General features: G+C 41.6%; 1 protein-coding gene across 1 annotated transcript in view; it reads left to right on the forward strand.

The window, feature by feature from the left end:
• GLIS1 (GLIS family zinc finger 1) overlaps nucleotides 1–27,314 on the forward strand; it is a 201,371-nt gene that overhangs the window by 72,262 nt on the left and 101,795 nt on the right. The window contains exon 2 of the mRNA XM_026086952.1: nucleotides 21,762–21,960. Within this exon, the coding sequence (XP_025942737.1) occupies nucleotides 21,762–21,960 (199 nt within the window). The remainder of the gene's footprint in view (nucleotides 1–21,761; nucleotides 21,961–27,314) is intronic.

Raw genomic sequence — 27,314 nt, forward strand, 5'->3', positions numbered from 1 at the left:
CGGGGAGGTGAAGTAATGTTGCTGGGATGTGACCAAAATTCTGTGATGGGTGGAAGTGCCAAAGGGAAAATAATAGCAATTTAAATAGCCACAATCAAGATAAAATTCATGAGTGAAATCCCAAGGCCTTACTTTCTGATTCAGTTGTTTCTTTTAGGTAAAAAGTTCATAGACTTCACACAAGATTTTGGCTGAGGAGTCAGGATTTGGACCACTAGTATTTTAAATTATTGTTCATAATTATCTTCTAATAAAACTGTGGATGATTCAGTCTGGGAGAGCTCAGAATTTAGGGCTTGATTCTGCATGGTATTCTTGTCTTTCAGAGGGAACTTTGTCCGATGTTCCTGATCATTTTTAAATTCATTACCAATATAAATCTTGTCTCTAAATGTTTGTATATCTCTGGAAAAATACACATCTCTGAGAAGAGAATATTTGGTTTTATAAAAATCACTTTTCTCTTTCTACAAATCTGCTTGAACAAAAGCAACTGTTCTAGGGTCCTCTAAATAAGGGAAAGCTTTTTAAGAGGGAAGGAGCAATGCAGCAGGACGGAGATGCTGTAACAGAATGAAGATACTAAAAGCAGATGTGGCTGTGCTTTGGTGGGAACCTGCACACTATCAGGTACCACTCAGCAGCGGGAGAGTAGCCACATCTGTGTGATTTTTTTTTTTTTTTTGAACAAAGGATGTATTTCAAGGAACATATTTATTCTAGCAAAAACAAATAACTGCACTTTATTTTCTCTTTGGGTAACATTTTTTGTGAAGTATCTTATTGCTCTGTACATTTAAGTTGTCTGGAGGCAAGGCTTGTCTGTCTTCTTTTGTATTTGCACATCACTAGCAAAAGGAAGTTTACTTTAGGACCGGAGCTTGCAGGCGCTACCACAATGTGAAGAATCAACAAGTACTCAGCTTCCCATGTCTTTATCCCAATTGATCGTGTCACTCTGTTGCGATGAAGAACAACTCTGTATATGGTACAGTGCAAATTGGGAAACTGGCCTGAAAATACTTCAGTGTCTTGTGCTGAAATCCCTTACTGACAGGCCGTGCTGAATTTAGAGTGCTAGGTTATTAAAAATACAGAGTTACTAAGCAACAGTGTTTAGAGAAGGAACTTTTCTTGTTCCCAGTTTTGCCTTTGACTGTTGTATCTATAAAATAGCTTAAACCAACAGTATTGAGAAGGTTTTGTGATACAAAACAATTAATTTTGGTGCTAATGAAATGGGGCCCTGCTGCCTTCTTTTTAGTCCAGTGTACTTGCATCGTTTATAGGCAAGGTGCAGGAACTTGCAGTAGGTGGGTTGCTTTGAGCTCACCCTTTATTTTACAAACCATATTGTTTAAGGTGTTTTTTTTTTTTTTTTTTTTTTTGTGAAGAGCAGTTCACTTCAGCGATCCATAAAATAACATAAATTGTCTTGAAAGATAAGAACACACAAAAGAAAACCTTACCTTGACTAAAGTCCTAGTTTTACCTCAATCTAATGTTCTGAAGACCAGAAGAATGCGACACTTCAAACTATGGAAAATGCTGTTTTACAAAGAAAACAAGTTTTGCTTGTCTCTGTGGCCTGTATTTTTCTTTCTTTCAGCTGATTTATACAGTGACTTTCACAAGCCTCGCGGCATTTTGTTGAATTCCAGTGGAACTTTACTCATATAGAGATGTGTGTGATAGGATTAAAACTCAAGTATCTGTCATTTAAATGCTAATGTCTTTGGATTAGGAGGAGCTGGCAGTCACTACAAGAGCCAGCGATGCTGCATACTGATGGCAGGTAATGGGTGATGCTGAGTACCTTGTGCTGGGAGGAGAACCACCGCTGTGTCCCACTAGGATCAAAGCAAAGAGCGTTAAATTTAATAGAAATTGCCTGTGTAGTAGTTTGCAACGGATGAAAGTTTTACAGATCCAGATGTCAGTGAAAGGCGCTTCGCTGGTGTGTGTGGAGCATGGTTGAGCCCGGGGGAGGGTGACAAGCAGGGTGACACCCTGCAGTCCGGTGAGAACTGCCCAACTCATTGCATTCTGGTCATTCTTCCAGCTGTGTGGTGGGGAAGTCAGGGTACTGCATACATATGCATTTATAAAACCAGTATGTGGTCATATTTATAAAAATCAAATGCAGGTAGATAATGTTTGAGATCACATATGAGGGACCCTGCGTTCCTAAGCAGCTGAAAGAAAGCCTTCCTTATCTGTTTTAATTCAAAACTGTAATTTCAAAAGAGAAAGCCTAATGAGATTTAGTGATTATTCATGATTTTGCTTCACATATGAACTGAAATTCAGAATGGTGATATGAGAGAAATGAGCACAACCATTTTCCTTTAACAGCATCAAACTTACTAGAAAAGAATTTTATTTCCCTTTATGTCTAGATTATTGTAATGGTATTAACCTCCATAGAGAATCCTGAAACCATGCAGTATTCCCAAATGTCGATGTTTCTGTTGGCCCTTGGACGTTTATGGCTTCTCCCTTCTCACATAACAATTTAGGCGGCTGCTGTGGCAGTTACTTCTCCTGCGAGCTGGGGTAAGTTCTTCATTTAATCTTTGCTGAGGCCACTGTCAGGTGCCACATTTGGGCTAAACCTTCCTCTCCTTAGGGAGTTTGTTGACCTCCAACAAGAATGTGTGCCAGCAGATTGCGGAATATAATTTGTAATATAGGAAGAAGCAGGAGATGAAAGTTGCGTTTTCATGCACAAATTTCTTAGGCCTCTATTTATTATGTACTCTGTAGTAACAAATTCCACCAGGACAGCTTATGTCTAGATTTGTCCAGTTTCAGTGGGAGCGGGTTGAGTGAGCTTGGAACGGAGCGCACAACATGCGAGATCTAATCTAGCTGTGGTGTGTGTGCAAGCAAAACTCTGTGTTCACGCCTCGCCCCGGGGATCGCACGGGGGCTCCGCCTGGGCGCCCRCTTCTGCCCACGTGGAATCGACGGCAAATGGGAGTCATGTGTCTGAAAGCGGCGCAGAGCTGTCGGATGCTTGTTTTAGCCAGACTTTACTATTTGTGTAAACACTACAAGCACTGTGCTGCGAAGCTTGGAAAAGGTTTTGCTCTGCCTTCTTTGTTTTGTTTTGGTTTTATTTGCATGCATCGTTTTACATGTGAAGAAATTAACCCAATATAACCGACCAGATTGCACAGAAGGTAGAATATGGTTTTACAGGCATAATACCTTTCCTTATGTCCTTTCTCTTCTGGAACATGATTTTACCAAAGAGTCAATTTGAAACAGACACTGATTTGCTCATAACAAATGTTAAAAAAAAGTCAGATATCCTCTGGTTTGTGAACATAGAGTCACACATTATTGAAAATCTACTAGGCTCAAATGTTTGCTTTAGRCAATGATTCTGAACACTGGGAAGTTGCGTGTCTTACATACAAATATTAGTCTTTTATCTGTCTTCAGGACAAGCAAATATTAGGAGATGAAGTTGCTCATACTTTCACTGCTGCTTGGGTGAAGTATTTTAGACACTGAGGTACAGCTTTGCTTTTGCAGCAAATCATGTTGGCTTGTTTTTCTGTAAATCTTTGAGATAATAAATATGGAGAAAAGATACATTCATGATTAACTTCCTAGAGACTGGCCATCCGATTTATGGCTTCAAAGTGTCTCCAGTTAATCTGTCAAAACTGATTTTAAACTTCATTTGTCTTCTGATTTTGGCAGCACTCTCTACCTTGAATTTGACTGTTTGACATGCATTGTACCAGAGTCACATTTTAAAAACATTTACAGTATGTTGCAAAAAAAATCTTCGATTTGGCACATCTGCTTTCAATATCATGCATCTCTAAAAGTGAAAACAGTTTGAGAGTTGGCATTGCAAATGTTCTTGTTGTAGCTGTGAGCAGAGCGTTTAGGTAACTTTTATAAGAACAGAGGAACAATTACAGAAGATGAATTGTCACTGAATAAAAACATCCCGTGATTATCACCAATTACAGTTAACAGCACTGGTGGCCTGCTGATTAGATGCAGAACACGATTTCTCAAACTGAAAGATAGGCCACTTCTCAAAAGTTTTTTTTTTTTTTTTTTTAATTAATTTCAGAGGGAGACTGCATTCCTGACCATGAGACATTAACAGCCCCCTCGGGCTTTGCACAGACACTTCGGAGTGTGGGTTGCCATGTCCAGCAGCATCTCTGGAGCTGAAAAAGCTCTTGCTCTCCCTTTGCCGTAAAGAGGCAGAGCCTTGACTTTGTCCTGCTCTCCGGAGTGTGCCTGTCTGACACTGACCCTCGTCCTTCTCGGACACTGATCCACGGAGTGGGTGCAGTGGGGAAACAGTGCATGTCAGGCACGGGGTTGGCACAGCAGGAAGGAYCTAACTACCAGACTGTGAACCCGACAATAAACAACGTTGTAGTTCTGCCAGAGTTGTAAGAAAGAGGTCTTCTCCAAGCACACGCAGAGCTCTGTGTTGCCTCTGTAGTCCCCCTGTTTCTTAGTCATGTTTCTTAGTCATCTGTTTTTATCAGGTGAACAGCCTTATACCATCTTGCGTTTTTTCATTGTCACTGTTGCTGTGTGCTAGGTTTTTGCTGCTTTCATCTGGGTGATTATCAGCAGGGGAATGTTGCATGAGTTAAGATCACATGAAAGGATGTATTAGTAACAGGGACACAGGATACTGGGGAGCTGGATGAAAGTGTTGGTGTGCAGATAGATGGCAAAGGCATTACCATAGCAATATTATGCAGAAAAGAATTTACAAGACCTGGAAGTAAAGTGAGGACTGAGAGACCTGAGTCAGAGATGAAGCCCATGCTATGCAAAGAAAGATGTCATGGTAGGGCTGTGCAAAATACATGTGAAAGGAGGCAGTGGACTGAAGATGCAAGGGTCTGTTTTTTAGCTGCTCGGAGCTATATTTGATGACTTACTATCCAGAAAGAGATAYGAGAGACTGAATTTTCAGTTAAGATAGGAGGACAGTAGTCAGCAGAGGCAGAATGGTTACATTTGGTTTTGCAGTTGAGATTGCTGTTGTGAAGAGGGAGGAAACAGAGAAAGGACTRAGCTCTTTGAAATTAAGAGGAAATGAGCAGGGTCCTTCCTCTGGAGAGCTCAGTGAAGTGACTGCCTCCCCATGTGCACCACAAGGGCTGGTGGTGGCTCCCACGAGGTAGGACAGAGTAACCGGGTGTCCAGGTGTGCAAGCACCAATTCAGGGGCGATTGCTGTGGTTGGCATTCCCAGGCCCTGATAGCAGTCATCTGCTTGCATTCTCCTTGGACCCGCCTGGAGTGGCATTGGGGGATTATTGCCTGCACTCTCATCAATGTAAGGAAGGATTTAAGTGGTTTTATTTTTTCCCCTGTACGTGCCTGATGCTGAGCTTGGGGGTTTTATTCTTTCAATTATGCTGTGTAGCACTTGGAATGCTTAACAGAGCCAGGCCCAGGCAGTGCACGGGGATGAGAGCACTGCAAGAGAAAAATAAACAGCGGAAACCCACAGCTGAACTACCAGGCGCTGGGGTTTGTCAAGGGTTTTTTATAAGAACACACAGACTCTGACTGGAGGTCATTATCCTCACAAGCCACTTGTCAGTGTAAGTCCCTCTTTCTTTTTACTTCTATCCCCACCTCTCCATATAAAATGTCCCTATCCGACCTTGGTTGAAGCAACTGATTTGCTACTGCTTCCCTGGAGGAGAGAGCCCAAAATATCCACACACATGGAGGAGTCTGCAGGCCACCATGTCTCCTCTGGAGACATTGCTCTGGGCTGGCCTTGGACTGTAGAAGGGCAGAGGGAGACACAGGTCACCAGATGGTAGGATGTTTAAAAGGACATAGTTTTCTTTCTTTTCTAAAGGCGCTGGTGTGAAAGTGTCGGGGTTCCCTAAGCTCTGGACACAGGTTGCTGGGGCAGAACCTGCTAGTTGATATATATTGGTCAGCTCTCTCCTCGTCTCTTTTATAGCTTCCTCCCCATTCCCTCCCCGCTTTTTCTCCTACCGTCTTCTCTTCACTCCCCCAACCTGCATCCAGTGCAGCAGTTACCTGTACTGCATGTCAAGAGGTTGACGTGTTTGGCCCTTGATGCAGACTGAAGACACAACAAATCTGAGGTTACAACTGTGCTGAGGTCGCTGGTGGTGTGCTGATAAGTCCCATCACTCCTGTGGGCTCTGCTGCCTGTATCTCTTCGTCTCTGAGGCCGTGAACTTCCCAAGGCAGGAGTTGTATTTGAGGCCATTTCTGAGGAGGATAAAGTGCAATGGGATTATAATCCCTTGTACTGCGGCAATATGAATAATAAATAATGAGGCCTGCTGTGGAAGCGAGCAGCTCTTGCTGCGCGTTCGGAGAACAGTCCCCTCTCAAATGCTGAGGGGAAAGAGATCATAAGGTTCACTACCAGCTTTGGCATGTCTCTGTTTTTCAGGCAAACAGTGGTTGTATCTCAGAAATAAAAGCTAGGCATAGCTTCCTTGCCACTGGTGGGTGTGAGGAAAGAGGCCGTGGCAGGTACTGAGCAGACCACAGTAATTAATTCTGATGTTCTGGCCTCTGCCAGATGGATGTTCTGCAGCAACAGAAGTTAAATATCAGTGGATATTAAAAAGAAAGCAAAACAGAGCAAAGGAGTACATGCACCTAACAGTGACTATATGTCATAGCAGTCTAAGCATCAAGGGTCTGAGTCCAAAAGGGAGGTCAAGAGGGATTCCTACCAAAGTCAGTAATTGTTTTCTTTTTTAGCTTGTTTATTTTATATGCAGTTAGCAAAACGTGACTCTTCATTATGTGTGGTGTAACCAGTCATTAGCTGTATATACATGGCTGGGATTCAGTTACACAGAAACAAGATACTTCGTTTGTGAACGCTGGCTGAGGAGAGGAAAATGCAGTGACGTACCAGGGATGTAGAYGTGAGCTTTGGGAAGCCACTCGTACCAGGGCTGGGCCGCCAGTCACTGCAGCATGCACGCTGCCGCTTCTGTGGAGCTTAGTGCTTTCTAGGCATAGCTACCAAAGCCAACGGCACAACGGCTGCCAGCTGGGCCTTCGGACCGGGCTGGGCAGTTTTGCCAGCCCAATGTTTGACCCAGGCTAGTAAGCCCTCGGGAGGCAGACCTTCTTACTGGGGGTGGGAAGTGTCTCTGCATGGCCTTACCCTGCAGCAGGAGGACTCGTCAGCTTGAGTCACGCCAGCTCAGAGACCTCTGCACCATGTTCTGAGGTGGCCCAGATTTGCTAAAGTYGGTCCCTTCTTTCCTTGCTTTTCTTTTTGAAAAACTACCACTAACAATTCCTGGTGCAAGTAATGCATGATGCTTGCTTCCATCATATTACAAGTATTGATTTTGGAGCTGTGCTGCTCTCATCTTTTCCCTCTTGCTGGCTGCCAGCATCTGTGCAGATGAAGGGCTATGACAAGGAGAAGGAAAAAATCCTTTTCTACTTAATTTCCATATTTTTCTGTTTTTGGGAGCTTCCGGGGTGGCTCTCCCCCCCTCTCATCTTCCCATCCATTCAAAAGCTGATTTCTCAGTCAGTGCGCTCAGGACCACATGGATTTCTGCCTGGTAAATACAGGTTTTTGTGAGTCGTACTCTGCTCCATCAGCAATCACTTCAGCTCTGAAGGGCTATGGCTTATTTTGAGGCTCAAACAACAAACTTACACATTCGGCTTCCAGCTCCTTTATTTTTTAAATGGCTTCAGTGACTCCCACTCTTCTGCCTTTTCCAAACCAGCCATAGGGTTTAGATGTACTCTGCAGAACTTGGGCTAAACCAAACAAGGCAAACCTAAGAAAGGCTTAATTAAAACAACAGAAATCTTGCATTCGCTGTCTCTATTGCTGGAGCCATTTTTGCCTGTAAACAAAAATCTCAAATGGGCTGATTTTCCCCCCTCAGTTTCATAAGTGGTTACTGAGCTTCTGCAGTTGCTACATTCCTTAAAAAGTTGTTATTTCTTTTTTGGTCACACACTGGGGGACTCCATTGTTTTCAGTGGTGCCTATTGAGTTAGGCGCATCGGCAGCAGAACTCATTCTGGGTCATTAAGTTTGGAGGCACAGTAGTATAATTTGGTGACTTTATTCTAGTTCTGAACAGAGGTTTGCATTAAAGTCACGCACACACAAAACCAGAATAACCGTCCTTCTCCCCTCCCCCAGACTCTGAGAGCATTCAAGGACCAGGCCAGGCAGCCTCAGGTAAAACATTAAGAGTTTGCTGGCTGAACAAGAGCTCCTATTTCGATGCTACAGCAAAAGAATAAAAAGCATATTTAGAGAGCTGTGTTTATGCATATATCAAGCAGAAATAGGGAAATGACATTGTTGTCTTATAAGTTATTAGTGATTCTAGTACTGTGCTGTTCTGGTGTTGACAATTTAACAAGGTTCTTTGGAAAAAACTGACTGGATTTGAGAGAAGATTCACAAGAATGATTCATGATCTGGAGAATAGACTGTACCATGAGAAACTGAAGAAGGCCAGTTAGTCATTGAAGAATTGGTAGGAGCAAAGTCTGAAGTTATCTACAGAGGGAGAAAGTACCAAGTATTTTTGTGTTTTAATCTAGCACACAAAGGTGTAGTGAGAACCAGTGCCTAGAAACTGAAGTCAAAAAAGTTCAAGCTATACCAAATTCTTGCTGAGAACCATGGAACAAACTGCCACAGAAGCAATTCTCCATCATGTAAAGATTCCACTTTGAGATTTGATGTCTTTCTAAAAGATACCCTTTAGATCCAACAGCATATGGTTAAACTAGATGCAGAAAATACAATTCACCAGCCACACTGATGGTCTTTCCGTGTTCAATCTGTAAATGTGTGGACTTGAGAAGCTGCTCGGTATTCCTGTAGCATGCCTTCTACTCACAAACACAGTGTCACCTCACTGTAGGGTCTCCATTTCCCACTTCGAAGTAGTTTTTGCAGGACACATTTCTAGACACTTGGTCCTGACATTTAGGGAACATTGCACACCTTCTGACCACCCTCTATCTGCTATGGGAACATCTCCGTCTTCACGGCTCCTAACCTGGCATATTTTTCCACCACTAAATTCACATAAAAATGGACATTCTAGATATAAATCTTCGTCCCTTACTATCAAGGCTAGCAGCGTGCCAAGGTGATGGGAAAGAGGAAAGGAATGGGATGTCTGCCCAGGGTCATAACAAGCCAGTCATTCTCAGTCTGAGGCTCTTAAATCTAGTGTGCCTGGAAGAAGATCATTCTGTCTGTGGCTCTCTGCAGGCTCAGGGCGTCGCCATGATTTTCTGAATTGCTGGTTGCAGTGTTTGTATCTCTATTTGAGTACTGGAATCTTTTATTAAAATAGAGATATTAAAGACTGGTCCCTCCAGTGTGTATCTTTAGATACTCAGCTCTGGAAGTCTTCATAGGTTCGATCTTACTCTTTCTAGTTTTATAGTACTGTTATTTCACTGGCTATGGCAACGTGGCAATGACTCCTGGTTTACAACCAGACAAGAACAGAACTGGACTCTGAGAGAATATGATTAATGAATTACTCTCTCAGTTTCACTGGATCAATTAGATCAGCATGTTAGAATGATTTTATAACTTTCATGTATTCTTGAGGGTTGGGATGGTCAGGAGAAAAAGTGCTGTAAATCTGTAAAGTCTAGCTTTAATTAGAGTTTTTAGAATACCTTAGCCCTGGAATCTGGACAATGTGCAAGTATGTGAACTTTTATATGAGTCCTTATTTGCTGTTTTATGCTACTAAGTTGAGTTATGGAGTGGTAGGACCATGGTGGAGGCAACCTTTGCCTCTGTGAGAATGTGTTTGATTAACTCTTCTATATTGAGTTTTCCGGGCGTCTTTCAGAGAACAATTTAATATGACAATAAGAACCCAAGAACAGGTACACTGGGTTAGACCAAAGGTTCATTAATCCTATTACTCTGTGTCTTACACAAGAAGTAAGATAAAATAAGAAAAGGATAGGTATGAACATAGGTGTATATATCAGCAAGAGCTATTGTTATTTATTTGAATCATCACACTGGGTTAGCTATCTTTGTGCTAGGCACTATGCAAGGAGTTAACCMAGCAGGGAGAGTGTCAACTGAGGGTTTTGTTGTAGACTAGCTTTCGTAGGATGTTGCATGCGAGATAGCTATAGCTTTTCTATTTTATGTGGGTAAGAATTGTGTATTGCTTTATTCAATGTGTGGCACGTAGGCTTGGAAGAGTCTCTGGCATGTAGGGTGACACACACAGGGTGGCAGGGCTTATGGCTAGCAGTTACTRTGTAAGCTAGAGGATGATCAGTGGGAAGCGTGCAAAGAGATGCTGCTTAGCTGCATGTGTATTAACTCCCAGCCAGTCTGTCACTGGAGTGAACRCAGCCCTGGTTACAAGACCATAGCTTGTAACAAACTAAGTGGATGTTTGTGCAAAGGCTTTTCAAGGGCTTATAAGCTGTCCATAACCTAGTTTCTTATCTTAATTACTGACTGGGTTTCCTGGGTTTGCAGATTTCCTGATAGTTGGCCTGAACTCCAGCTGCTCTGCTGCCCTAGCCCTCAAGCTGGTACATATTGACGTCCCAGGCCTGGGTACCACCTCTAACCACACTGTGCTTTCTCCCAGCCTGCTTGCCACTGCCTCCAGCTCCCTCTGCAGCACTTGGCTCTGCTTTGGCCATGAATTCAGCTGAGGTTTAACTGCTGGATCTGATTGCTGTCGTGCTACTTTCCTGCTGGCTCACAGTGGAGGAAGTATATACCTGCCATTATTTGCGAAGGACAGGATCTGATAGTGGAAAATTTGAAAAAATACAGCATAAAGTGCAGAAAAAGGACCCATCAGAGAGAAAAAGGTTCCACAATAGAGAGTTCAGAGAAGAAACAGAGCGACAGAGCTCTAGAAAACATGATTTATGAGAAGAGACTGAAAAAATCAGGACTGGGTTGCATAGGCAGGAGAAGACTGAGTGGAGACATAACAGCCTTTGAAGACATAAAAGGTTGCTGTAAGAGGGCAAGGGAACAGACTGTTTTTCATGTCCAGTTGGGACAGGACAAGATGTAATGATTTAAGTTGCACAAAGGGTGGTTTAGGGTAGACATTGAGGAAAAATGTCTAAGTCAAATCAACAATTGAACAGATTGCTAGAAGTGCTAGGGAATCACTGGAGGCTGGAAAGCACAGATGGGCCAAACACCCCTAGGTTTGGGAGAGTGGATCCTCTGTGGGGAGAGAAGTTAGAATAAATCACCTTCTGAAGACTGGTTCAGCCCTGTTTTCTGTGATTGCATAATTCTGTGTATCAGAGTAAAGGGCTTCTCATGACTGTGATAACACTTAGGTGTCTGTTTGCTTCTTCACTGGAATATCCAGTTCTGTGTAATTGTTGAGGTATCTTATTCTCACAACTTGTGTAGATATTGCAGACCCATTTTACAGAAGGATGTAGGAGGCAGCGTAGTTCTTGATAGCAAAGTTCTTGTTCTAGGTACATAGATAGTTCATATATAGTATTAGATAGTACGTATATACATATACAGTAGATAGTAAATATATACATATATACTCTCTATATCTCCTAGGCCATAGCAATTGCCCACTGATATCTCTAGAAGACTCACAGAGGCCTTTTAGTAGAAGCTAAACATTTGTTCATTCAGTGCTTGTTTCAGTCAGTACTGCTCAATAAGAAAATCTGCCCTCTAATCTTTCTCCATCCTCCTTTCCCTGTTTTTCCTCTTCCCTGTGTCTTCATCTTCACAGCAGCTTCCATAGTAGCCTCATTCCCACACCATTTATTTCCACCCTCCTATAAGCAAGTGTAGTGGAGTGAAGAGATCATTGGAGAAGGGAGACTCATGAAGCTTCTCGCAGGAAAGAAGCTCATTTCACACTTTTGGAGGACTAGCGAATGGAGTGGAAGACAACCCATAGCTGGAAGCTGGCATGCAGGTTTTCCAGCTTCACATACTCCTTCCACAGAGCTTTAGCAGCCAACATGGGAAGTCATTCCTCCTAGACTCCCACCGCACTTTGATTCCTACTGTGAGTCATTTTCTGTCTCCTTTGAGTAGCCTCCAAATACCTGCATCAGAATTAGGTCCCCAAAACTAGATGTTACGCACCCCCTTCTTACCAGTCCTTTTTCTCCATCTAGCTTGCATTAAAACGAACAAAATGCTTTTTAGTTAACAGTGTGCTCCTTTGTTTAAAGTTTGCCATTTATGCATAACCCTGTGCGATCTATGGCGATTCTGTCTTTGGAGAAGTTAGCTTCTATGGCTTTTACTGACTTGGAGACACTCCCAGGCTTCTAAATCCTTAAGCCCAGCAATTGAACATCTTGAAGGAAATAATTGTTGTGCTCTGCTGGAAGGATAGATGGTGGGTATTTTTGTTACATACAGTGCACTGCCAAGCCAGGCAGACGTAAAATTGCTTCTTGGGGTGTAGAGACATATATGTTTACATGAGACACATGCAAGGTGCCATATGGCAAAGCCCCAGCTTTCCTTCCCTGCACATCCGTGTGTTTCTAATGTTTGGGAGAGCATATACCCCAGTGGAGTCTTTACATGGTCTGCTGGCTAGAACTTCCATGGAAAAGAGAGGCTAAATGAACYAAGTAAAATATAGGGGAGTGGAAATCTGGAAGTTTAAAAGTTCAGAGTGTAATAAGTAAATGGGAAAGCAATAACCCACATACAATTCACAGGAGGCATCCACTGGCTGGTGAATTAAATGACTTAGAGGAAAAAACAAAAGGAAATAAATTGGCATCTAACCATGCCTATATGGAAAGATCCTGTCTTCTCAAAGGAGTTGTATTCAATTTTGATGAAAGCATGTTTACATTAGGAACAATTCAAGTGCCCTCGCCACAAAATGTGTGAACTTCTGTCTTGAAAGAGTCACTCTGGAGTTCTTTTAACCTACAGGCCCCATCCAGCTACAGGCTGCTGTGAAAACCCTGGTGGTGTCCATTTAGAGCAACAAAAAAGCCAAACCAAAGGGGACGAGGGCAGGTGAGTGTGTACCTAACCCTACGTGGTGCAGAGTTGTCTTATACCTTACGCAAATATGCACAATGACATTTCTTCAGAGGTTGTGGATTAATTCATCCTGGTTCAGCTGGGCTGTGAGAGCATGAGTTGTTGGTCAATCTGATCCATGAGAGCGGGGAATTTAAACCAAATGGACTGACAGCAGCTTGTGTGTGTTATAYATGTTGCTGGCATTGAAAACTACAACTGTCTGGTACCTAGATAGTGTGATCAGCTTCAGGTGAGGTTGAAACTTGTGCATCTCTATAACACAGTGGATGTGGAAGTGCTGGCCTCGTTCAGCTCAGCAGCTGCCTGTTGCGTCTGTGGCATCCTGGCACATTTGTAGTGGAAGGTGAAGCACAGGTTGGAGAGGGTTAAAGATGGCAGTAGAAGAAAGGGATTGAAGCAGAGCTTTGTAATGAAAGGGAAATGGAGATGAGTGGAGCAGTGGGAAAGGAGGCTGGGGCCGAGGGCTATGTTTTTGTCTCCTTTTAACATGTTTGTTCTTAAGGTAGCAGAGGCACTCCTGTTCTCCTGTGATTGACAGAGCAAGGAAAAGCGTAATGATATAGCCTACCCATCAGAAATATTGAGAACTAGGCCTATTCCGTTCATGGTCGTCTTAAAAAAAAAAAAAAAAGAAGAAAAAGAAATACATCAAATTTCATTACATTGAGCTTATATCCTCCAAGTGCCCATTAGAAAGGTTTTAGGATTTCCTTTTTAATTAAAATAATTTTTTTTGAGCTTAATATGTTCCTAAAACATCTATTTTAATGTATTTTCCCACTGTTTCTAAAAGCCAAGCTGTGAGGAAGGATAACTGACCACAAAGAAGGCCAGATGTGCTGAGCAACAATATTTTTCAGATTGCCTGGCAACAGGCAAAAGGTGGTTCCAAGATGAGGCGTCCCTGTAACAGTGAGCGTAATGACAAGACCTGTGTTGCATCAGGCTGGAGAAGGCTTTCTCCTGATTGTCACAAAGGGGTACAATGGCCATTTTCAGTCTGCTCTCAGCTCTACTTGGCGGTGTGATTTAGAGAGCTGAGATCCAAATAGGAAGCTAAGAATGCCGAGTTCCAAAACTGAGTGTAGTGAAACTCTCCTTGTGGTAGTAGACAGTTGTTTAACTTCTCTGAGGATCGCTTTACTGTTGCCTAAAATGGTTATATTCTTACACTTTAGAGGCTAACTCAGAACATCAACTAAGGCTGTGAAGTCACTGGAACCTAAACACAGAGCATGAGTTTTCCTGAGTCTGGGCCATGCTCACTGACTTCAACAAGTGTTGTGAGGGTCTTTGCTGGAAATCTAAATTACATAACATGGCAAAACATTTTAGCAATAAAAGATGTAATGTATCATTATTGCATTCTTTGCTTACCTGTGTTGGACTCCAAGATTATCTTTAAAATATCAGGATAAAATGAAATATGGCCACATCTGTAGCCACATGCATAAAAAAGAAAAGGCTACAGATGTCTAAACTGTTGAAATGTTTTCAAGTTGTTTTAAGTTCTTTTGATATAAAATTAACTACACTTTCTTTGTTCAGTAATGCCAACCCTACTCGTTGACTCTTTTAAAATATTCTGTGGAGTCTGCAAAAAGAAATTCCACAGAATGGAAAGAAAATGCAATCCAAATCACTGTTTTTAAAAATAAATTGAACATGAAATAACAAATAGAGATGTAGCCAACACTTAGGGTCCAGCATTTACTGAAAAGACACACATGGGTTATATTTATCTTCCACAAGTTTTTAACAGGTTGATACTCTACAATTTATTTCACTAGCTGGATTGTTTTAGTTTACAAGAATTTTCTTAGTCCTTTTGTCTTCGCTCATGCATCAGTGTGAAAGTAAAATAAATATTTCTGTTACGGGATTCTACAGGATGGTTCAAAAAACTGGAGGAAAGAGATCCGTCTTTCTTACTCTAATCTTATTGAATGTTGTTGGTTTTAACCCTACCACATTCCACTGAAGTCTTTTATATATTCCTATCACCTGTATCTGTTTTCAAATCGGCAGAGAATATCACCTCTTTTCTGATACACAGATGCAGGACAGTTTGTGTCTTCCCCTGACTCTCACCATACAGTATGATCTGTTCTGCAATAAATGCAAGAATGTTGGCTCTCACTTACTGTGTTTTTATTAAGGTATTGTACAAGTATTATCATAAAAAAGCAAAGCTAAGTTTCTACCGGTTGTATTAAATAGACCTTTAAAATGGGAACAGAGTGTAACTGATACAGAGTGAACCTGGAATGTGGTGTGAGCTGCTCCATTCATCATTGTGAGATATGAACTCTTGTATGCAGCAATGATAATTCAATGCTGTTATTGTTAACCACTTCAGTCCTTAGGTAAGGACCAACAGCAACCAAAGAGACTCAGAGATCTCTTATCTTGATGGCCTTGGAAAAAAGAATCGTTGTCTTCCTTTGCCAGTCTGAAAGAATCAAAGGAGCTGTGCTTAACAAATGGTCATACTGAAAGCTCGTATTTTTGACCCCATGGACTGCCCAGTGGACCTAAAGAGCTGCACAGTTACGTTTGAACAGCTTTAGTGATTTTTCTGTGTGGAGTTGATTTTGTTTAATAGTGACTATCTATTTAACTGCTTTCTCAGCACCGTGTTCAGATCCTGCGTTTTCTACCTGTCCATCACAGAAGACCTGGATAATTCATAGGTAATTCACAGAACTAGGAGGGAATTCTGCCCCTTAACACACTCTGCTGGAGCTGTTCACCTCTAAGGGGTTTCTTGCCTCCTTCTGCCCCAGGAGAAACCTAGTGGTGCACATTATTGATATCAGCACAGAGATGAAGTCAAAACACAGAAAGTTTCCWAAAATATGCAGGGTAAAAATACAGCTTGTGATAAAAGATAGGGTTTTCAAAGCTTTGTGAGAGAGATTGTAACTGTATACGTTTCCCTACATAAAGAATCCTGGTCAGGCAATTTGGGACCACATCATGTGATTAATATGATATAAAACGTTAATGTGATTTAAAATAAATCTTTCAAAATCAAGTGTTAATGGAAGTCTTGTACTGAATTAGAAGTCATTGCAAAGGTCTCTTAAAGTGCAGAACTTTCCCCTCCAAAGGGCTGAGAAGACCAAATGCCTAAAGGTCTGGTGTAGCAGATGGTGCAAATGAGTGCAAAGAGGTCAGTAAAAGATCGGAATATCTTCTCTTTTGGCTCTCTAGACCAAGATCTGAAAGTTTGTCATTTGGGCAGGGTCTGCTTAAGGCTGTGATATGATACATGACTGATCACACCAGCTTACTTGTAAAGTGATTTTCCTTCTCTTGAACTGTGGACACAGATTAAAAATTTAGTCCCAAATTCACACCCATTCTAATAGTGATTTACTGAAACTAAAGGAAGAATCTTGGTTTTCACAAGGCATAAGAAATCTGTACTGTTTCTACTATCATATGGTTGGACTTGCCTTCTAGCAGTTTTAAGAAGAGCTATTGTTTCTATCTGCCAGTCTTTTCTGTGACATGGCTCCCCCCAGACTCCGTGTTATTGTAGGAATTAGGCACTCCCATTCACAACACAGACTGGCATAATATGCATAAAAGACTTTGGGAGAGTGATGAAAATAGTCCTTTTGTTTTGAAAGTTTTGAAAATGCTGTATTTTCATGAGTCATTTTGAAGATTCTGCTTTTTGAAGTTTTCAGCTCATGAATTAGAGCCTTCAAGCAGGCGGCAAAGTGCTATACATCCCTATTTATGCTCTTAATTTACTAAGCCTATAGGAGTTGTAGCAGTAGCTCCAGCCATGCTGTAACGAAGACTATTCAGCACTGGATATGCTGAATGGGATGTTGAGTATCTGTGCAGTACCTTCTCTGTGACACCATGTTTTGCTGTGCTGGCACCTTTTGAGTTAATTATTTTCTCTCGGTGGAGAGCTTTGGTGGCCTCTTCCAGCATGGATGATTTTCACTTGTTAGAGAAAATTTAGTAGTGTTTGGTCTTTCACTAGTTTCACGTGATTCATCTGGCTGCCAATAATAACGTTCCTTTTCTCAGTGTTGTCGTGGTAAATTTTGGACGTTGCATCCAAACAAAACCCAGAATGGCAAAATACTTTTAAAAAAGAAGTAATTAAAGAGAATGGAGCAGTAAGAAAAAAAAAAAGCAGATGACCTAGTTTGGTTGTCGCCACAAAGCCCACAATGCTCAGGGGATATCTAAGTATGTTAGGCAAATATTTCAAATCTATCTCTATTTTGAATGTGAGTCGTTTCAATTATACATCATTTCAGTTATTTGTTCATTGTCCTTAATTAGGTAAACTCCAAAGCACTGTAACATATGTTTGTTGTTGAGTAATTACTCTTTCCGTAAGCCCTTGCTCTTATCTATCTACAGCCTTAATAGTCAATTTTATCAGTAGGAATGAACCTTCCTGAGCAGTAAACAAGATGTTCCCTGGGGAAGGAAAAAGCTATTGCCCTTTAGTAGGATTGGTTTTAATATTGATTTCATTGTCACTCGGACAGGTTTCCCTTTGTGCGAGTAGGAGCGCTGTTTTCTGCTGGGTGGCATTTACCCCTAGCAAGAAACGCAGGGCTGGCTGTGCAGATCCTGCCCAGTTGTGCGCGGTCCTTCCTGCGGTGCGGAACCCCATGGCAGTCAATGGGCCCGATTCTCATGTGACATCTTCTGGCATAAATCAAGAAAAAGCTCCCTCCAAGTCACTTACCCCAGAATGAAAGCAGCAAGATATCCAAAGCTGAACTAACTTGATTACTCATATGGAAGGAATTGCCTGATTGCAGCCTTCGCACACTACTGTATCAGCCTCTTCTGTTCCCTTCATAAGCATTYAAAGTTAAAGATATAAATCAAAACTGCAGGACAGAAAAAGAGAAAGACAAAAGTTATGCTGATGGATTCCACTTCCATGAGATCCTTCTGGAAACCATTCTGCTTTTATTAGATTTACTCTCTGTAAATTAGGATTAGTTTTTTATATGGATTTATGAAATAGCTAGGGTTCTCCTGAAGGCAGGGCGAACCCTTTGGTGTACGGGAGGGAGCAGGGGCTCCTTTCATCTGTTATTGGTAAGTTACAGTATGTAGGTTAAAGGCCCCTAGATACCAGTGAAGAGGAGATCTAGTTCCAGACATGGAAAATGCTTAAATCTCCTGTATGCCAGCCAGTGAAATTAATATTGTACAAAAAAGCCAGTTGTCAAAGGGCCAGATTCTGGTCTCAGTTACACTGGTGTAAACCATACCTTTTAAACCTTTTTTTGAAGGCAGTGGATTTGCTCACTTGAACAGCGGAATGTAGGCTCTGGTTGTCTGTTTGGAGACAATCTCTTGCTCCTTGTTTTAGTTTGCTGCAGGGGAAAAGTGAGAGCCGGGTGTTGTTACTTGTCCATCGTTGTTCCAGCTCCCATGAGGTGGGCACGTTTCAGAGGGCACTTTGATGCAGGAGTGGCTTCAGATGAGGCGCTCTTGGGCAAGTAATTTTTAGCCCTTGTTAACAAATCTGTAAGGTACTTTGTATAGGAAAATGTACAGCAGACTAGCTGAAATGCACACCTAATTTCATGGAGTTAACATGAGTGTTTGGTTCCTTTGTGGGGAGAAAATGCATTTTCTGATTTGACAGCTACAAGAAAAGATAATCGTTCTTGACAGCACAGGGATAATGTTCATGTTATTCTAGGAAATCTCTGTCTTCAAACAAATAGGTATCAGTGTGTGCTACAGTTGGTATTGGTATTGCTGAACTTTGAGTGGAAGCTTCAAGTTTCTGTGTTTTGATAATATGATAAAATTGATAAAATTCATATTTAGAAAGAGCCTAATGAATTTCATACTTGTATCATTTGGGAAACGAAAAAAGAAAGAGAAAGTGTTTTTACTACTGGTCCAGTATAAACGTAAAACGTTTTTAAAGAATTCTGGAGGGAAGATGCATTTTGAATATTGTCCAGATAACATTGCTGATGGAAAAAATGAGGGACCGTGAATTGGGTATCGTAGGTATGACTGATTTACCAACTTTTCTCAGTGTTGTGGCCTTTGAAAGTGTATAAAACTCTTTTTCATCAAAAAGTTGAACAGTGTATTTTCAACAGTCACCTTTACATGTGACTCACATATCTAAATTAACAWCTAGGGGTCTTATTGTACTGTTTTGCTATGGTAGATATTACCACTGAAGTGAGTTAAATTATGAGGGGTTAAAGCCAGAATAGGAATGGAATAAAACCCTGTGGAGTTGTGGACTCCATACGATATAATTATTATTTATGTCATAATTACAACCAGGACAGAGCCGATCATCACAAACACCCGCTGTGAGCTGAAAAGCATCCAACATGATATTCTTAAACACTTAGGTCCAAAACCACCAGATACAATTGACTGCATTGTGCTGGCCAGAAGATGCTACACTTTTATACAGCTTCTTTATATCTTCAGAGCCATTCAAAACAATCACAGAATATCAATGGATTCAGGTCTCAGTATATTAATCTGAAATAACTAAAACATACATTAATTGCCATGAAAAAGGCTAATGACCTGTTTTGTATAGTTTAAATATATATTTGTATTTCTCATTAAAATCTCATATATCATTCCTAAAAACCTTGCAAGATCTGTTTATTTATATAAAATAATACTGGCCTGCACTTCCTAAGACTTACCACATACCTTACTATTGTGATTGGAGCTCGGTAGAAAAAAACCTGTATTGTTTTTTCAATTTTTAAAATTCTGACTTCTTAAACAAAAATCAAACAAATAAATGATCAGGGAATGTAATGCATAAGCCGAACACTGAAAACTTTTCACTGGAAATGGAATTCTACTCTGGAAATGTCGCAGTGACGCCTCATGAGACTAGTAATTTGGGTGTCACGTGTACCTACTCTTTTCTGTGGGTCTGGATCCTTGCCTGGACTGTGTCTTCATCTGCCATGGTCTTCCTTGTTACAGTGGTGCCGGGGAGCATGCTGGGGGAGCTGTGGAGCCCAGCCAGTGGAGGAGAATGAACTTTTGTGCAGGGAGCCCTTTCACAATTTCTCCTGTTACCAGAGACTTTTTCTGCCTTCCACAGTCACCTGTTTCTCCTTATGTATACTCACCAAAAACCTGAATGTGGTTCTCRTCGCTTTCAAAGCATTCATTGACTGTAATGGTAGAGGACCACAGCAGCTCAGGGTTTCCCACTTGCCTTTTGACAGCTATGGGGATAGCAGCTATACATAAGAGGAAAAGGGGGTTCATGTGCGTTAAAGGCATCTTTGATCTGAGAAGCCGTGCTAAAGCAGTGACTGTCTAAAATGAGCACAAACCTCTGACTTAAACTTCATGAACAATACCACAAAACTACAGCCACTGCAAAACTAGAGTGTGGTCTTATGTCATGACAATATCATTACCTGAATACAGTGATATCTATGTAATTATATAGTATTATACCTAGATCAATATCTACCTGTTCTGCGTAATATCACAAATGATAATGTCAAAATGATAGCAGTTGTGCCCAACATGGGTTTCAGTAAAAGGAGGACCAGACCTGAGAGCAGTGCGATGGGGGTTATTTGTGATGAGGATGTTTGTAAGTCATATGGCTGCTCGGTGGGATTCATTTCACCGAATTACAGCTGTCTAGAAGTGAGGTACCCAGTTTAATCGTCTTGGTGCCTTCTATAGTCAAGGGGGAGAGGAAAGCATGTCCCAAAGGTGCATAAGCCCATTTTAGATACCCGTTTTCAGATGGCTGAATGGCATAGACCTTGTCTGTGTCAAACATAGACAGCAAAACCTCAGTGAAATGAATCCTGCCTCATAACACCTTAGGAAAAGACAAATCTTGGTGCTAGTGAGAATCGGTGATTTGCACAAAACTGGGCTTAGGCTTCATCTTTTGTCACTTTGTCGGCAGAATTTGTTTTCTTCCTCAGTGTGCRACAGTCAGTGCCTCCGTAGTAAATGGAATAACTGCAATGCTGCCCAGCTCTGTAATACCCCACCAACAGCCCTGGATACAAGGGCGAAAGAGTTACTTTCCTGGGCTCTGTATGCATGCGAAAAAGATATGCTTGCCATACTCCATTAGTTTCTGACACCATTACATCACTATCATCGTTTACAATAATAGCTTATTTGGAAAATACAGTTAAATTTATACATTGAAACAAAATTAGGTTTTTTTGTCCTACTGTTGACCTGACAGTAAAGTAGAAACATGCCCATCTAAAGTCATAATCACAGAAATAATTGTCTGCGAAGAAAAACTTGACTTACGTCACTGTTTTCAGAGCTCCTCTCACTGAAAATAAAGACTTCTAAAAAAACTCTAAAATGTCCTTCCCCAAAATCTAACATAAGCAAGACTCTGCCATAAAAATACACAGAAGGAAAGGAAGCTATCACACTAAGTTTTTTTGAGTTAGAATATGAAGTGTAAAACAGCCCCATAACTTAAAAAGAGAAATAAACAGCTGTAATTCACAGACCCAGATTCCTTTGGAATTAATTTTTGCTTCATTGTGAAACTTTTCATTTCCACTGCCATGTCATTTACAAGAATTTTGCAAGGAAATCCAAAACAAGGAGCATACAAAGTAGTAATGAATATAGGCGGTTCTTGATTAGAGGCTTATGATTATTTCTTCTTTTTTTGACAGTGAACGGTGGCTACAGTCATTGTAATTTGATCTCTGAGAAGAAGAACATGATGGACATGGAGATGACAAATAGCTCAGTACCTGTCTGCAGACAAGGTCTGTTCATCCATGCAGGGAGCCCACTTATGCGAGACCACACACTGTCCTGTGAGAGGCTGCTTCATGTTGGGCAGCTGAACTTGGCACACTCGGATATAAGGTATCATTGCAAGTTTTATTGGCTGATACACTTTGCTGTTTTGGAGTGCTTCATTGTTGTAACCATTGCCAGTAGYAGGCTCTGGGTTTGAACCTGGGTTTTCCCTTTTCCTGGATTTTATCTTGTGACCAGATGTGGGCGCTACATTTGGAAGAGTATTTTTGGTTTTTACTTCACTTTAGATGTCCTTCTAAGATGCTCATTGAACCACAAGGCTCATTTGCAGGTTCTCACTGCATGGACTGAAGTGCAGCCATTTGGCACATGTGCCCAGACAGTTGTCCATGGCAGTGCCAGTGGGAGGCGCTCTAAACGCAGCTGCAGCCTCCCTGCCCTGCAGTTATGATACGGCTTCTCTATGGGGACTGTTCCAGCACGCTCAAAAGTCACTGAGAGTTTTGCCAGGGGCTTCGGTAGGGTCAGGCTTGCCTCCTCTGTACCTCCATCGCCACCCCAATCCCGTGTTGTTTCCAAATTGTAGCCTGGAAGGCAGGGATGATACTTACTCCCAAACCAATGTCTCCCATATGGCAATTTGGCATGCCACCATCAAACTTACAGGAAGCCAATGCCACTTTTATTTCTACAGCATTTCCTTTAATGAAGTATTCTCAATGTTCCCATACAGCCACATCCTTGGTATTTGCTTTTAAGGCCGTAATGTGAAAATTCGGTCTCTGGTTTTGATATATACACTGGAGTTGGATCTGCTATGAACAGAATCTCTATTTAAACATTTGCTATAAATTAATTATATGAAAACACAGAACTCCATTATTTTTTTGTTGTTGTTACAAATTTAACATTACCAGATTTTAAACAAGTACCCTAAACAGACATCCATTGTGAATAGAAGCCTGCTCCAAATTAAAACCTGTCCATCTATTTTAATTACGCTGCTTTTTGGCAGGGGATGCAATATGGAATGATCTTGACCTTTTTGAAGAGCTGCAGAAAAGAAAAACCTCAATAAAGTTACAGCCTTTATCTTAGATACTTAGAATAATTGGCATGCTCTGCCTGGAACTATCAAGCCCAAATTTCCATAGTCACAGCAAGAGAAAATGTGGACTATGGCTTGGTCTTGGAAATCTGGCTGTTTCTGATTTTATTATACATATTTATGTCTTGTTTCCCCTTTTCCATTTGCTTGTGGGGTAAGAACATCTGCGTTTTCAGGAAGGGAATGCACAACAATATAGCAAGCAAGTGGAAGGAGCTTTTTGTTTGTTTATTTGTTTGTTTGAAAAGGACAAATAATATTGATGCCACATAACAAAATATTCTGCTATCACTACAAAGATAGGTAGATGCTGTTACTGCTGCATTTAAGTCTGCTTCCTCCCAGGCCCTTTATGGCTTAATGTGGGACTGGCAGTTATCAACCTTTTTTTATTCTGTCAGTGAGGACAATTATGAGACAAAGATAATTAGGGCAAGAGCAAACAAAAGGAGGAAGAGAGTATCCTGCTTAGATCTTTTTGAACCTTTTTGTAAAATCTATAATGAGGAAATGACAGATACCTGCCTACTGGGGATCACAGTACCCACCCTCAGAAATATGAACCCCTTCCAGCCCCCATCTGAGAAAGGATTCCCAGAACAACRTAGAGGATTGTCTGCTGCAGAATATGAGAGGCCGCTATTATGAAAAAGTAGCAGGTGATGGGCCTAATTCCCTCCCCTTTGCTCGATAACACAGTCTAAATCCTTGAGGTTCTGCTGCTTCCTAAGTAACTGTTTGGAAATGTTTCGGAAATATCTTGAAGATATAGCACAGGTCCCTTCTATTCCTTTGTGGGTTGTTTGTGTATCCCACCAGTCATGCTCTGCTTGTGTGTCCACCTAGCTAATACTGTTTTCATCCCATCATCATGGGATTTGCAGGGTAATGTCAATGCCCAGCTCTACTCTATGGACCTCCCAGGCACAGCGTCTAATTTTAGCACTGTGTTSTTCACCAGACACATGATACAGAGCCAAAACAATACCTTGGCATGTGAGAGAAGGTGGTCAGCAGTTGGAATGATTTCTGTTCGTGGTATCTGTGATGCCAAAAGTTCTTGACAAGCAAGTAACAGAAAACATGATCTTTCCCTGAAGATTTAGGAATATGAGGACATAACTGAGGAGGGCTGAATGCTCCTCAGGTTCCAGTGAAGTCAGCGGCAGCCAAGGGTGCTCTGTGCCTCCCCATATTTCAACCTTCATTAGAAGATGTGTGAGTGAAGTAAGGCTGGAGTGGACAGATACCTGAGCACATGGTAGAAGGTGCAGACTCTACTTGGCACTGGTTGTTCTATCCGACCCTAGTAACCAGACAGAAATAAAGTCAGATATCAATTCAAGCAAGCTCTCTGGGTTGAGCTTTGAACCACTTTGCATTTCTAGGATGTGCAACGTCCRAAGAAAACCCAAACAAACCAAAGAGCACCTCCCACAGCAATCCAAAATCTCCCTCAGGATTTGGGGTTACGGTTGGCTTTGTGCTTTTATCCCTCAGTGGACTAAAACTTGTTATCCCCTTCAGCATCTCTCTGAATCACTTTCTCTCAGAAACTGTATTTTAGAGATGACTGCTTTAATCCAAGAATCATAATCCATCTCCTTCCTGTCCCCTCTTTTCCCTCTCAGTTAATAGCTTTTGAGTTTTGCAACAGAATTGCCGCTACATGCTATCTGTGAATGAGATGTGTGTGGGACTGGAAAAGTCCTAATACCTCCTTTACCACAATTGGAGTCAGCACACAGCTAATGTTGGCCTTTAGTCAAATAATCCATTATCAGACCCAGCACACCCGCCCACGCTGTGCTCAGCGCTCAGCGTATAAAACCCCGGGAAGACGGCAGAGCAGTCAGATAGTGTTGCAAAGGGTCCCTAGATGTGCAGCTGAACAATCTCTTCCAGCTTCTTAAAACTGTCAGTTATCGCAAATTGCTCATTTACAGTGGCAATGGAAGGCGTGTACATTTGTTTTGTAAATAACGTGGAGATTTCAGATACAGTCCTGTCTCCCTCTGAGGGCTGCTGGGAACTGCAGCGCTTCTGGCGTGGTGCTACTGGCCTTGTGCTCTGGCTCCAATTATCACGTAAGGGAGCCTCTTTGGAAACACTCTTTTAGTATCCTCTGAGAGGCTGCCGTTTCTGTGCGAAGGCCTTACACTCAGCTTTAATCCACTATGCAGCAGTGCTGCTTCCTCAGACGATCCGTCCCTGGTACATGGATGCTCCCTGTGAAGAGAGGCTGGTGGGTATGGTGTCCTTCCAGACCCCGCTCCCTGTCAGGGTCACTCATCGGGAAGCCCAGCAGAGCTGCCGTGCAGATGAGCACATCCACTCATTGCTCACTGCACTGTCATGCCGTCCTCTATCCCTCTCRCGCTCCTCTGGCTTGCTTGTTCCATATGTATTAGGCTTCTGTCCAGGGACTGCGAAATCCTTAGGGCAAGGACAGCCTGTGTATACCAGACCTGGAAGCTGATCCCTGGCTGTAGCAGCAAGGCACCATTACAGGAGAAACAGCCAGTGGGTGTGAGAGGAGCCGCACAAAGCTGGCCTCCAGGCCCCTTCTCTCTCTCGCATCAGTTTTACTTCTGTGTTGCCCCTTCTGCCCTGTCCCTGAGGATCTGGGAGGAACCATCAGGGTTTTTCCTAGAACAGTGAAGACAAAATTGTGCTAGGAATTCAGAAAGCTTGCATTAATGCAACCTTGAGGTTCAGTACATCAACACAAAAAAATTAAGAAATTAAAAGAAAGCCCAGCAGACCTAACCATCACTAGAAATACAAGCTATTTAAATATACAGTGCCACAGAGAAAGCTGTATCTCTCAGAAAGGACTTGCTTTTGCAGATCTGCCCGAGCAACCTGTACTTACCATTACGTAGGCCCAGCTGGCTGTGTGGATAGGAAGCATGAATTCAGTGCCTCATCTCTTTTATTTCTGAAATAAGGTATTGCAGCTTGCCTTTTGGTTCAAAATTCCACTCTTTTATGCATCTCATATTCTACACTGTACCAGCATCTCAGCAATACAGTCCTCATTCTTAGAAAGATCTTGTACTGGAAACACAGACCAATGTTGCCGGGAGTTTTGGGAGCCCAGGATTTCTCAGAATCGGGATGTTTGTACCCTCCTGCAGGTACTCTGCACTGACTCCAACTTGAACTCCACACGTGGATTAGGAGCAGGATAGGAGCCTTACATAAAGCTTAATAATATGACTCCAATTATCACGGGCTGAAATGTAAGGATTTGGTTAGCTTTATATGATATAAGAAATGTGTTGTATTTACTTTAGCCCAAGGCTTTGTGACCACTAAACTATGATACAACCTGAATTATTTAGAAGAGTTCTCATATAGAAGAAATTAAATAATAGGAAATGCTGTTCCTGGCACAGTATGCTGTAAAACCTTTCTCAGAATGAGTTTGAAACAACATGCTTTCTACTGAGCAGTGAAGCTACAAGATAGCAAGGCAGAGTTTTCCAAACGTGCAATAAAAGGCTTTTACTTTGTATTTTGCTTATGCCACGTATTTTACAGACATATGGTTCTGAAAATGTTAAAAAATAATGTATGAATACTGTTGTGTTTTTTTTTTAACTCACCATCTGCAAAACCAGGTGCTTTAGGTTTACCCTGAGACCAACTGTGCAAATCTAAAGGGAGAAATTATAACTAATGGATTATGGAAACCTCTAAATTTATTAAATATAGCCTTTTTAAAATTTCAGTGGCAAAATGCGAGATCTGATTGTTCTATATCAATGAAAGGTGAGGAATTTCAGTTTTCTCGTGGCATTAAAGTTCTTTATATCAAGTACTTCTGTCCTTGAAAAGTTGGAGCTTAGAAACCTGTTGCCAGTGGCTGCAGTGTTGCCAGTTGTGTGCCTCAGACAAGTGTCATTTTTGACAATCTTCATTTCATGGGAAGTCTTTTTGAGAGTTTTTGTTGTTCTGTTTTGTTTTGGTTCGTTTTTTTCTCATCAGTAGTTCTTTGAGAGCTGTTATCAGGGAAGTGTTAGAAGTGGTCCTAACTTCTGATGTTAGTGGTGGATTAATGCAAATAATAGAGGTGAAATCATCCAAGCCATAAAATAAATGCAGTTTATTCAGCGGCTCTGCAGTTTATTGCCTGGGTATGTCCACATTATCTTATACAGATGTGTTTCATGCTTTGAAAGGTGCCAGGTTTGTCTTACCTGTGCTGTCATGCAAAACTTGCCAAATGGCCAGACTTTCTTCAGCTTTTGCGGTGCTAGCATCAAAAAAGCAAAAATCCGTTTATGTCAGCCTAAGACCCATGAAGGACCTCTCCAGAGAGTTTGTTGGTTCAGGTACAGCTTCC

The sequence above is a fragment of the Apteryx rowi genome, unplaced genomic scaffold (assembly GCF_003343035.1).
Source record: "Apteryx rowi isolate R43461 unplaced genomic scaffold, aptRow1 scaffold_7, whole genome shotgun sequence".
Taxonomy (NCBI): Eukaryota; Metazoa; Chordata; class Aves; order Apterygiformes; family Apterygidae; genus Apteryx; species Apteryx rowi.